The 12,749-nt window shown below is 42.4% G+C and overlaps 2 protein-coding genes across 2 annotated transcripts in view; both read right to left on the bottom strand.

The window, feature by feature from the left end:
- Positions 1-3,290, bottom strand: part of fbxo41 (F-box protein 41) — an 83,549-nt gene extending 80,259 nt beyond the window's left edge. The window contains exon 1 of the mRNA XM_054778303.1: positions 3,183-3,290. The gene's annotated coding sequence lies outside the window, so the exon portion shown is untranslated. The remainder of the gene's footprint in view (positions 1-3,182) is intronic.
- A 1,073-nt stretch (positions 3,291-4,363) lies between these two features.
- On the bottom strand, positions 4,364-8,431 carry LOC129182330 (E3 SUMO-protein ligase EGR2). Its single transcript, XM_054778304.1, has 2 exons — positions 7,952-8,431; positions 4,364-7,737 (listed from the first exon to the last, which is right to left on the bottom strand). The coding sequence occupies exons 1-2, from the start codon at positions 8,106-8,108 to the stop codon at positions 6,419-6,421; spliced, it is 1,476 nt and encodes a 491-aa protein (XP_054634279.1). The 5' UTR covers positions 8,109-8,431; the 3' UTR covers positions 4,364-6,418.
- Between the last annotated feature and the right edge of the window lie 4,318 nt (positions 8,432-12,749).

Genomic DNA, 12,749 nt, shown 5'->3' with positions numbered 1-12,749 from the left:
GCCTCCAATCCATCACATAAGCAAATGAATTCAATCTCATTCAAAGTCGTTATTGGATTATTGTTGTAGAGGGAGAATTGTTTGGAGTTCAAGCATGGATAACAGGGATGTTGGACTCTTGAGAGACGACAGGGGATGCACTTGTACCTCTCTTCAAACACTGAATGCCATCAAGGATGAGGAAGGGTTTGACTTTAAGATGGACCGCCTGGATGCTCCACTTTTGATGTTCACACCCAACTAGAGTATGTGTTCTCGACTTATTCTGAATGTCAGAAAAAAGTTATAGGATCTTAATCAATTAATCAGTCAGCGGTTGGGCTCAACCTCTTTCTTCATCTTTGCACTTCATCCTAGCAAGACATTTGAACAATTCTAGGTGCCCAACATTAATGCTAATGTTGGGCATTAGCATTAACTAATGCTGTGTTCATGCAAACATAGATATTACTTTCAAATGATTTCGGCCTTTTGTCCACATAGAAATATGGGGGCACTGAAAACGGATCAGTCACTTATTTGCCTGTCATTTACACAGAAGCCAGTAAAGTGGGGCATTGCCACGCAGTGACACGCCATCTTGCAATCAGATAATTAGATGCCATCTTGCAATCAGATGATTAGGTGTGAGAAAAGGTCTGGTGTGACAAATCAAATATATGTTGCACAGTAACAACTGTTTTCAATTTCAACACAACGGACCGGAGAAGTGAGTCTCACGTGTTAAGTTAAAAACGAATATCATTGTACTGTAAACAGGCCGTGTCACGTCACGTCAAGATTTAATGTTTACCTCTGAACCGGGAAATTGTCATGTCAACTTCAATTAGTGACACAAAAAAACACCGAAAAATGAGGAATCTGTCTTCATATTTATATTATCAATATGAGTTTATTATTAATGCATGTCTTTGAGCATAATGTGTTCAATGACTATATCTCCTTTATTTATGCAATGACAGTGTTGATTAATATATTATATATATTATCCAGTCATCTTCTTCCACTTATCTGAGGTCGGGTCGCAGGGCAGCAGCCCAAGCAGGGAACCCAAGACTTCCCTCTCCCTGGCTACTTCATCCAGCTCTCTCCAAACTGTTCTGAGTCTTTCCTACCGGTTGGACGTGCACTGAGCACCTCCCCAGGGAGGCGCCCGGGAGGCATCCTGCCCAGATGCCCGAGCTACCTCTTATGGCTCCTCTCAATGCGGAGGAGCAACAATTCTACTCCAAGTTTCTCCCAGATGACAGTGCTTCTCACCTTATCTCTCAGGGAAAGCCCGGCCACCTTACGGAGGAAATCCACAATCTTGTCCTTTCAGTCACTACCCAAAGTTCATGAGGGTAGGAACGTAGATCGATGGGTAAATTGAGAACTTTGCCTTTCGGCTCAGCTCCCTCTTCACAACAACGGACTGATGCAGAGTCCACATCACTGCAGATGCCACACAATTTGCCTGTTGATCTTGCGTTCCATTATATACAGTATATTATATATTATTAATTGAGCATTTGATCTTTGACTAATGTTGTTGTGAGTTGTTGCCCCAAAAGTCGTCTCTTTCTCATCAAGGTTCTTGCTGATGGCCTTGTAGCACATTCCAGTTTTGTGCAGGTCTACAATCTTGTCCCTCAGGTCCTTTGACAGTTCTTTGGTCTTGCCCATGGCGGTCAGAATGCTTGCTCGTTGGTAGAGGATCAAATGCGTATTTCCCTCAATCAAATACAAATTAATTTATAACCATTAGTTAATGTTGTTTTTTTCAGATTTTTTTTTTTTATTCTAGAGGTGGAGTACAACTTGTTTTGCAAGAACCATTCACACCTACGGACAATTCAGAGAGACAAGAGCCTCCAATTAACCTAACATACATCTTATGTACCTTATTGGGATGTGGGATGAAACCGGAGTAGCTGGAGGAAACCCACGCCAGCACGGGAAGAACATGCAAACTATACACAGAGATGCTCCAACAGAGATTTGAACCAGGATTTCCTGACAGTGAGGCAGATGTGCTCACCACTACACCACCGTGCTGTTGTTATGCCCTCAGAATGGAGGAGATATGCGTTTTTAAAACTACCTGTGTACATGTCCACTCATTTTTCCAAATGAGTGGACAGAAATCCCCCACATCTTGCAGAAAGTCCTCCCAAAAGAGTGGGAGTAGCTACAAAGGGGGGAGGGGCAACTTTGTTTTCTTGTATTTTCACCTCCTGCAGGTGTCCCAATACTTTGTCCATGTACTTTGTCCAACACAAATTGAGTACACAACATTGTGCAATGACACATGTCCCTTAGAATCTGAGCCAATCTAATCCTTCACTGTCAATGTTAAGGATTTTCTTAATCTGGAGCCAAAGTGCTCATTTGGTGCAGCAGATAAATGGTCTCATTGACTTATCCAGGAGCAATCCTGCATCAAGCGATTAATTGGATGAGACAATGAAGAAGTATAAACACACATGTGTGCATGTTGCATTTGGAATACATTAACCGCGCAGACACACAGCCTTGAATAACTACCCTTCCTCCTCCTCCTTCTCCAGGCCTAATGTTAACATGTTTGCATTTGTAACACCTGGCAAAGATTTAATGGACTTGATGTGCTACCATTCCCAGCGGAGGTTCACGTCGTGAGAAATCTGAGCGGCAGACATATGCCCTTCCTGCGCGATTACTTAATGGCCTCTGCAATTATGATACCTACGGGAGTTGAAAACATAAATGTCAGTCAGAGGAAAAGAAATGATTTATGTCATTTTGGAGGCAGGATAAAGACGACATCGCCGAAACACCATGCAGGCTATATCGAGCACCATTTACAATATGCAAATCTGAATTGGAGCTTCCAAATGCACAAACGCAGAAATTTCATCTGTGGCCAGAGTTCAACAACTCTTCAGTCTTCAAGTGTTGGGATAATGGTCACAGTGACTGCACAGCACTGCAATTCAAAAACCTCGACTATCCATCGCTGGACAGCTTTTGCCACTAAAACAACACAGATAAAGGAGTGTGTGTGTGTGTGTGTGCTTTTGTGTGAATGTGTGTGTTACTGTAAGTGTTGATGAGTGACGGACAGGAGAGGACGGTACATACAATTCACAGTGCTCCAACTGGCAGCCTGCCTTTTAACACCACTACAGTATGTTTGTCAGCTACAGACAAGGAACACTTACGCATTGCTGTGGGCAACCAGAGTTGTGTTCTGCAGGCCGGACTGCATCATGGGAACATGTTCAGCGCATGAGAGGCCCCCAGTATGTGACATCGCTGCATGTCCTCAAATTACAACATTTCAGCTTCTAGAAAGATATAAAAAGATGAGGAATACCATTCAATATGTAGCCAATATGCACACTAAGTTAAATATCATTTACATGAACAAATTAATTTTAGCATTAGCATTTAGCGTTAGTTGAGCATACAATTACTTGGTTCTCAGTGATTTTCTGTCATGCCCATCTCGGGGACAGGCATTTTTTACAACCCCCCCGACCTGATATACTATTGAGACCCGCCATCCATTTTCTGTACCGCTTGTCCTCACTAGGGTCACAGGTATGCTGGAGCCTATCCCAGCTGTCTTTTCATGCGAGAGGCGGGGCACATCCTGGACTGGTCGCCAGCCAATAGCAGGGCACATATAGACAAACAACCATTCACACTCACATTCGTACCTATGGACAATTTAGAGTCTCCAATGAACCTAACATGCATGTGTTTGGAATGTGGCAGGAAGCTGGAGTACCCGGAGAGAACCCACAAGCGCATGAGGAGAACATGCAAACTCCACAGAGAGATGTTCCAACGAAGATACAAACCCACGATCACCTGACTGTGAGGCCAACATGCTAACTCTATTGAGAACCTGATAATATTTATTTATTTGTCGGTACAAACCATTGTATGAGTTCCTGGTACCAGCTTAACTGATTCATGAAATTAGGTGAAATAACATCTGAAGCAACTTCAAACAATTTCCAAGTCAATTTTACTCACGGCCCCCACAACGCCTCTTTGCAATATTTGAGAAGCACTGACTTAAACAATACATACTGAAGAAACAATTAATGATCCATGCAATACCTACAAAATACCACAAAGTGACAGAACAACTATGCAAACACCATCAAAGGATGTGTAGTACTTTATTTTAGTTTTATTTGGTTTTATTAAACCATGGTAACTCTTCTTTATACTTCTACGAGAGTTAAGAATGTTAAAATGTTACTTAAAACCTTGCCTGTACAGTTGATAAAGGTTTTATGCTGGCAACCGTTTATAGCATGGACTAAATGAATACACTTTATATGGTTTCCTATGGATTTTTTTTTTTTTTTATTATTATACCAACCTAAAAATCAGCCATTGCCATAGAACAGATTGTGCTCAACTTGGAAGGTTTTACTGTAAATAATATATTTTAGAAAGTTTGGTCCTAGGGAGGCAAATCTCTCATTTGCTTCGTGGGCAGAGAAAGTTGCTATTAAGTATGTAAATTTACTCTAAATGCACAAGGTTGGGTGGGGAATTTCACTCCTTTACATGAAAAGGCAATGCTGAGTGGCTCTGTTTTGAATATACAGTAAATGTAAATGTTGCTATTAAATAAAATAAATGACACGTCATCACAAGAGTCAAGGTGGAAGTGAGGAGGAGAAAAGACATCCATATTGCTATTCTTTACAAGAAAAAATGATAGACCATTATTGCATTCTGCAGCTTGGAGGAAATGAATGTCTCTTGATGTTTGACTGGATGTGCAAAGCAATGAACAGCAAGAGAGGATCAAATAATCGCACTGAGGTGAAAACATCTCGTTTACAAGAAGAGAAAAGCCATCTTTGGAGTCGAAGGCTGTCCAAATCTCAGCACTGACTAATATTCGCTTTAATGTGTTTGAGTCAAAATCTTCGTGAGTCACCCAGGGATGAACTTAGGGCTACAGTGTGAAGCCACAGGTGGCCCGTTGTGTATATTTGGGGATGGGAACACACTCATCTGACTGTTCTCAGAGGCAATTCAATGATGTAATAAGTGAGGGAACACATGGTTTATTTTAGGTTTATTTTAAATGATGCAAAGGAAAAGAATTGCAGCTGGCAGAAAATGTTTATTTTTGTTCATCATCTTCATAAAAATAACAACATCAATATCAATGTTATGTATAGTAGAAACTGTGTATGTACAAAATCTTTATTTGAACAGTTAATATAACTTAAGGCGAGTTAAATTACTTTTTTTTTTTTTTTTTTTTGCAATACCCTGTCGGTGACAGTTTCACCAAACTGTCAACTCCTTTTTTTTTTTCTTGCTTAAGTGAACATTTCAGCATGGAGTATCTTCTAAGCAAAAGATACCACATCAAAAGTCCTTCGTCACCACAGAACAGAACCTTGCAGCAATGTGTGCTACCTGATTACTCACAAGCAATTTTCATAGGATTTGCTAGTCAGTTCTAGCTTGACATATTTCTGTACATGTAAAATCATTTTCCTGAAAATTCAAAACGAGTGCACATTCTGCTCCCATTTAAAATCCATCCTCCTCGTACCAACAATGGGATGAAGTGCAAAAATGTTTCTGATATCAAATTGTAACATTTTAAATACCAAGTTACTGAACAATAGCCCTCAAAAACCAATACATTATTGAGGATTTGTAATACATTTGACCCCCAAAATGAGGCTCGAATGAGATAAATGTAAAATATACACTCAGCTATAAAAATACAAGGAAGTACAGTATTACAAATATATTTATTTCCCATTAATGATATATCTTTCACAATTTTAACAACACAAAAGCCAATGACAAAAAAACACTGACAGCTAAATAATAGGAAGTTAAACAAACACTAAGTTTGATCAAAATTGACTTTATGGCTAAAACCATAAATATGATAGCTTACATTCATTTCTATAACCCTCACTGCAGTGGTTGAGGCTTATGATATTCCAGGTTAAAAAGAAAAATAAAACATGCATTGAGCAACAATAATTCCAACTATATTGATTCTAAAAACAGGGAAAAATATAACATTCTTAAATGAAATTTCAATATAACTCTGCAAGTGCAATCCATCCTGGATGAGAGGTGGATGGAACTAGGAGCTGTCCAGATGTAGGAGTGCTGAACAGCAGTCATGCAGAACCCGAATAGCAAAGGGGCTTGCCTTGACTTACAAGTGGCAGCAACATATGATTGTTCACATGTTCACCCACTTTGAAGACATATTGACCTCTGCGACAAAAACGGCATTAAAAAGGGCGAAGCAGGACTCATCCCCATCAACATCTGCCTTTGCCTTAGCCTTCCACCTTTTAAGCTTGCCAGACAAAGCAAACTTGGTCAACTTGGATTCTTCTCTTCCAAGACGGAAAAATTCTAAAATGTTACTGTTGACATGTCTTCAAATCCCCTCCGCAAGAGTGAAGGGCCACGCACTAGGAGTCACTTGTGGCTTTAGCTCCATTTTCTCCTTCTGCTTCTGGTGCACTCGGCCATGCCGCTTGCGCTCGTCGCTGCGGGCGAAACGCTTGCCGCACACGTCACAGGAGAAGGGCTTCTCCCCAGTGTGAGTCCTGGTGTGCGTGGTCAGGTGGTCGCTCCGGCTGAAACTGCGCAAGCAGATACGGCACTGGAAGGGCTTGTGGCCCGTATGGATGCGGATGTGCCGATTGAGCTCGTCCGAGCGGGAGAAGCGGCGGTCGCAGCTCTCCATGGGGCAGGTGAAGGGTTTCTCCTTGGCCGGACCGTGGGAGGAGGCGGCGGGGCTCTTACGGGGCCTGGGGGGCTTGATTGTGGTTGTGGCGGCGGGGGTAGTGGTGGTGGCGCGAGTGGTGTAACTTTGCGCAAATGAATCCGATAACAAGGAAGAGTAGAGGATGGAGTCTATGGTGCTTGGCAAAGCAGGCGAAGCATAAAGGGAGTCACATTGATTGGATGCCTGCGGGGGTTCGGGGTATGGTTTCAGGTTCGAGGAGAGGCCCATAGGTGGGGGGAGGTAACCGTTGTAAGGGTAGCTCTGGGAGCAGGTATCGGAGAAACACGGCTCTTGCTTGATGCCCCCCTCCACTTTAAACTCCACCTCCGGGTTAGGGCACATAGCGGGGAAGGTGTCTAAAAGTTCTTTAACATCCATTTGCTGCTCGGGGGGGAAGTCGTTCGACATGGGGAACGTTTCTGTCTGGAAGCTGCTTTCTAAACAGTCAGACTTGGTGAAAGCCCCCCACTCGTAGCTTTCGAACTCATTCTTGACCACCACCGGGAAAGAGGCCGCCTCGGACTTTGGCTCGGCCTTCGTCTGCAGGCTTGAGGCGAAGCTGAGCTGGGAAGTGGAGGCTTCCGGAGCTGGAAGATCAGCCTGATCATGGGAGAATCCCGTCTGGTGGTCGGAGGTGTATGGAGGGGGGGTAGGTGCGGAGCAGGTGAATGGTTGCTTTTTGACGTCTCCAAAATGAGTGGTGTCCATGGGTGGCGTGTATGAAGTTCCCCGGCTGTTGGCGCTTTGCTGGGCCTCTGACAGAGGCATTGTAGATATACCCACGATCTCAGTGATCATGTTGAGGAGGGTCTCTGTGGTGCACGGCGCTCCCTGAGATGCTTCAACGTAGAAGCTGCCGGAGTAGGCGAGCGAAGAGGGGGTGTATGTGTCTTTGGGGCCGTCGCAAGGGTTAAAAGCGTATTCCGAGTTGGAAGCTTCGGTCTTGAGGGTTGCGGGGGTTCCTTCTGTTGAATCACAAATGCATAAAACTTTGTTAACCCTTTCATATTTTATTTTAAGACCCCCACCCCCCCAAAAAAAACATGTTACATAAACATTCATGCGCATTTGGCACGCAGACGCATCGACGCTGCACCCAATCATGCACCAAATGATTGTCACACACATCTTCATTTGACACATTTGAGTTCTTTGCATACACATTTTAGGAGAACTCACCGTGGCCAAACTGTGCAGGAACCGAGCGCTCAGCATCGGCGAACACGTCCTGATTGTCTTTCCTCACGCCGGTGTCCATCCCCAGAGAAGAACCGTTGCAGCAGTCAAATTGAGGGTAAAAAGAATCTTTGGCGTTCAAATCCATATTGTTCAACATAATGATGCACTTTAAGAGGTCCACCTCGCTTAAATATATGTGGAAACGGGGGACTCGAATACAAAAACAAAATAAGTCTTAGTTCCCCTTCGACCACCTCCTTTTTTGATGATGTTCGACAAATGATCCCCAAATGTGTTTTTTTTAGATAAAAAAAGCAATTAAATATATTCCTCCTCGTCTGTTGCTCCGTGGTAATTTGCTTGCTGTGGTTTTCACGCCGCTGCCCTTATATACACTTCGGCGGCTCCCTCGGCCCTCCTCCCCATTCATCAGCTCCAGTGAGAGGATTCCCCGCTGCGTGTAAACTTCATGCCCATATATGGACAGAGGATGTGACGGAGTCCCCTCTCTTACCCTCCCCCTACAGACTCCCTCCTCTCCCCTACAAGTAGCATGGAGACTGACGTTGCAACAAGTGGCAACCAATGTTGGGAGGTAACAACCTTGTATTGGCAGCGTGCCATCACACATGAAACATTACAAACAAACGGGGGACATGTTTAAAATGCAGAAATTGTTGAGCGATTATGTCGCCTTGCACAAATGCCAAAGACAGAAATGACAACATCACAGCAAATCATAGCAACCAGCACATACAATCTGAATATGTGGCAAGAAGCTGTATAGGGGTGACAACAGATGGACACTTAAATGCCCAGCATCATCGCGTGTCATGGCCGCCCCTTTCAACTCCTTATGGCATCGTTCTACAAATTAGTTGAGTTAAAAAAAAATCCAAATAAACAAGGAAACATCTGTCTAACAATCTCTCGCACCATCCCGAAAGCATCAAAAAGTGACTTCCCATCATCCACCTGTGGGATTTGGAGGCTTGAACCTCACTAAAGCTGAGGTTTTCTAAGTGTGAAGTGGGTCTCCCCTGAAAGGCGTAGTAGCTTTAGAAAAATAGAGAAAAATATATTTCTAAACTTTTTCGGCCATGTTAAACACAGAATTGATCGATTTAAAATTTTCTACGGAGAGAGAGGAAACGCAATTTGAGGTGAGGAGAAAATGTTCCGAAATAGGCAGCAGAAAGAGTGTTTATTTGTGGGGGCATTGGGAAGACCCCATAGCTCTAGAGGAATTCAGTGTCAGTTCAGACAATGTGCAACAAGTTTAATGTTATCTTCAGTACCGCATCAAAATAAAAAAAAATACTTGTACTGCACGCAGCTGGTCTCTGAACCCCTCTAAGTCATGTGTGTGCATGTATACAACCACAAACTCCTGCCTTAGTATAAGGTTATATCGTAAGACATCAAATATGACACGTTTTCCGAACTTGCTGACTAAAAACCCGACAAGGGAGTCAAAGTTTAAAGCTGAGGTGAACTCAAAACTTGTTTATTTTCACTGTGTTCAATCATTGCTAAGCCACATTCATAAAAAACATCGACAAAGATGACTGCACAAGGTTAAGTTCATGGAAAATAGTGGCAAATAAAAGCTTGCACGAACAAAACATTCACTGTCAGTGATAACAATTGTGATGATTGGACACCACTTGATTTTTAGATATCTATACATAATTAACTTAATGTTTTATTCACGTGGAGTAATTTGGCCCCATAACTATAGTCAGATCATCTATCAGTCAGATCATCAATAAAGAAAAGACCAAATGTTTTCCAAGATTCGTTTTATCATCACTATACCTCAATAATGTAACAAATACAACCCTGGAATTTGCATTTCACCTAATTTCAAAATATACATACAATAGAAGATCCAGCAGGTTGGGAGAGCATGTCATATACATTCTCAGGACACAATATTAGGTACACCTGCACAATCTGATGAGAGCTGTATCACAAAATGTACCTTTACAAATAAAACAATGCAGAGACTATTACTGTAACAATATGCATGTTGTTGGATTATTATTTTTGTAATGGCAGACTATCTGACGAGATAGCTGACAAGTCCCAGAAAACAAGATACATGAAGAGACGTTGCTCATTTAAACTATTTACTCTCCTTTGAGGGTTTAGTCTTGATCTGCCTCCTAACTGGGCCAGACTGCACATTTATTTTCAGCAGTTAGAACGAACGCTTGCCTTGTATGATCACAGTAAATTGTGGTCACTAAAACCGTTGCGGTGAAGCCATGTCGAAACGAACCCTTGGCCTTTAAAAGCATTGAAGGGAGTCAATAACACCCCTGATGTGTTCACTGGTTGAACCCAACCGTTCACATGACATTTCAACCCCTAAAGTGTTTTTTTATTTTTTTTACTAATCTGTTTCGCATCTGTTGCCGGGTGAACTCAATGGTCACACTTCCTATTACACAAAGTCAATACTCTTTGATAGGCTGCAGCAGTGTGCAGCCGACCTCTGGCTCAGGTTGCAGCTTCAGTACCACGGATAGCGGCTGTACAGTCACACAAGTCATTTAGCTTTTTACTCCACACAAGAAAAGGTTTCAACTGGCACTGTATTGATATGAATGGAATGCTCTCTTGCAAAGAAATAAATTCAATCACACCTCAGAGGAGGAAGGTCCTCATCACTGCTGGGTGCATTTCTCCCAAAAGGAACAGCCACAGCACAACTCAGTGACAGTTAGCACATATGGTTCAGAGAGATCAATCCAAATGAATAGTGACCACAATGAAATGTTGCTGTCTTTTGGATATACTGATACGGTTTGTTCATGGAACATGATGTGACATGATGCAAAAAATAGTTCCCTATTGATGAGAGAAATAGATCAGTAGAAATTCGGATCGTAACACATATCATAGACGTCACGCCATACTGTATTTCTGATTTTGAATCAGTGTCCCTATTGCTTGAATTTTGACAAAAAAATGCTAAATAACCCGGAAATACTCTGAAGTTCACATTGTGCGTCAAGGCAGAGGTCAGGTTACGTTAGCAACACTTAATGTTTTGTGAGAGTGTGGTCAAAGTACATGTTTTGGATGCAGCAAAATGCGTTTGGTGCACAAGGTGGTGTTATACTTTGGAAATCACAGCAGCTGAAACGTAAGTTCCATCGTTTTGTGTTACTGCTTTCATCCTCTTTGTGACAACCTTTTGCATGTCACAAAATGACGATGTGCAAACAGATCATGTTTTACCACAACAGACACAAAGTAAAAGTATTCAACACTGTTTCCCCGGTTTATTCAATGTATTTGCAGTATATTTTTATATGCTTATAGCTTTAAATCACTGTAGTCTGTGCGTCATGCCCCTCAAAGTGACGACACCCTCTCCGGTACCCCTTTTAGGAGACTGACCCTAATGTATAAAGAGCTTTTAGGCATGATGCACATTTCTGTATCACATTTCTGTATCACCTAACCCAGTGATTCTCAACTGGTCTGGGCAAAAACAGATCAATAATGTAATGACCCCATTTCTGTGAATGCACCTCGAGTTCTTGTCTGTGCTATTTGCTTACAACGCCGCCAAAAGTTGTGTGGCCTGCTTTGCGCAGGAGAGGAAGGGCACTGAGTAGGGACTTTTCGTTCCGTCTGACACACAGCTGCAGATAACTAGAGAGAGAGATGGCATCACACCACTGCAGCTCATGTTGTGTTGCAAATAGTCCCTTTAAATATAACATATGTGAAGAGTTGAAAAATTTCAGCAATTTGGGTTGGCACTTGTCATTCAGGGGTGGTGGTGGGTCCCGCAGCCAAACCAGTTGAGAACCACTGACCTAACCAATGCAATGGGAGCACAACATTTGAACACTGTAAAGGCTATATGTATTTTGAAACTGCTCAAAGTGTTTTGGGGAAAGCTGCCACAAAAAATCTCGATGTCTGGTTTTGTTAGGTTGGAAAACTGCCATAACGCCAAGTTTCTCAAGGGTGGTGATCATGCTCTGCTTCTGAATGTCACTGCACATGGTGGAATTTCCCACAATGAACTACAGTTCCCTAGTGCCGGCAGCACTTAAGCAGCCCCAGATCATGACACCACCACCATCATGTTTGACTGAAGACGAGGCAATTATCTTCGCACTTGGTGTTTCCAGCTATCTAAACAATAATGGCTACTGTATGTGTTGAGTCGTTTACAGTGGATAGTATATTTTTACTGCTATAAAAGCTGTCCACTGCCTTAAGTATTGTGTATTCTAGTTCTATTTCATTGTCCCTTGAGAAGACATACTAAAAATACATAAAAATGGCTGCTGAAATGTTACTGCACAAAAGTATGTCACTTTTGTGAAATACTGTAGCGTATGTGTGAATAATTATCTCAAAATATGAGACAGAGGTTGAAACGTCTCAGAATGGAATTTATTTGATCTTAAATATTCCACTGATGACTACTTTGATGATATAGAATAAATAAAGACACTGAAACATCCATCCATCCTTTTTCTATGCCGCTTATCCTAATTAGGGTTGTGGGGGTATGTTGGAGCCTATCCCAGCCGACTTCGGGCGAGAGGCGGGGTACACCCTGGACTGGCTGCCAGTCAATCGCAAGGCACATATAGACAAACAATCATTCACACTCCCATTCAATTTAGAGTCTCCAATTAACCTAACATGCATGTTTTTGGAATGTGGGAGGAAACCAGATAAAACCCGCGCACGAGGAGAACATGCAAACTCCACACAGAGATGCCCAAGCGGAGATTCGAACCCAGGTATTGTCGATGTCCTG

This window comes from Dunckerocampus dactyliophorus, chromosome 6 (assembly GCF_027744805.1).
Source record: "Dunckerocampus dactyliophorus isolate RoL2022-P2 chromosome 6, RoL_Ddac_1.1, whole genome shotgun sequence".
In the NCBI taxonomy this organism is placed as follows: domain Eukaryota; kingdom Metazoa; phylum Chordata; class Actinopteri; order Syngnathiformes; family Syngnathidae; genus Dunckerocampus; species Dunckerocampus dactyliophorus.
The sequence above is the reverse complement of the archived record's forward strand: the minus strand, read 5'-3'. Positions and strand labels throughout refer to the sequence as shown.

Excerpts from the sequence above, each read along its gene's own strand:
- LOC129182330 (XM_054778304.1), bottom strand. The coding sequence starts at position 8,108 with ATGTTGAACAATATGGATTTGAACGCCAAAGATTCTTTTTACCCTCAA. Across the intron at positions 7,738-7,951 it reads TCCTGCACAGTTTGGCCACG|AAGGAACCCCCGCAACCCTC; the intron begins GTGAGTTCTCCT and ends GTGATTCAACAG.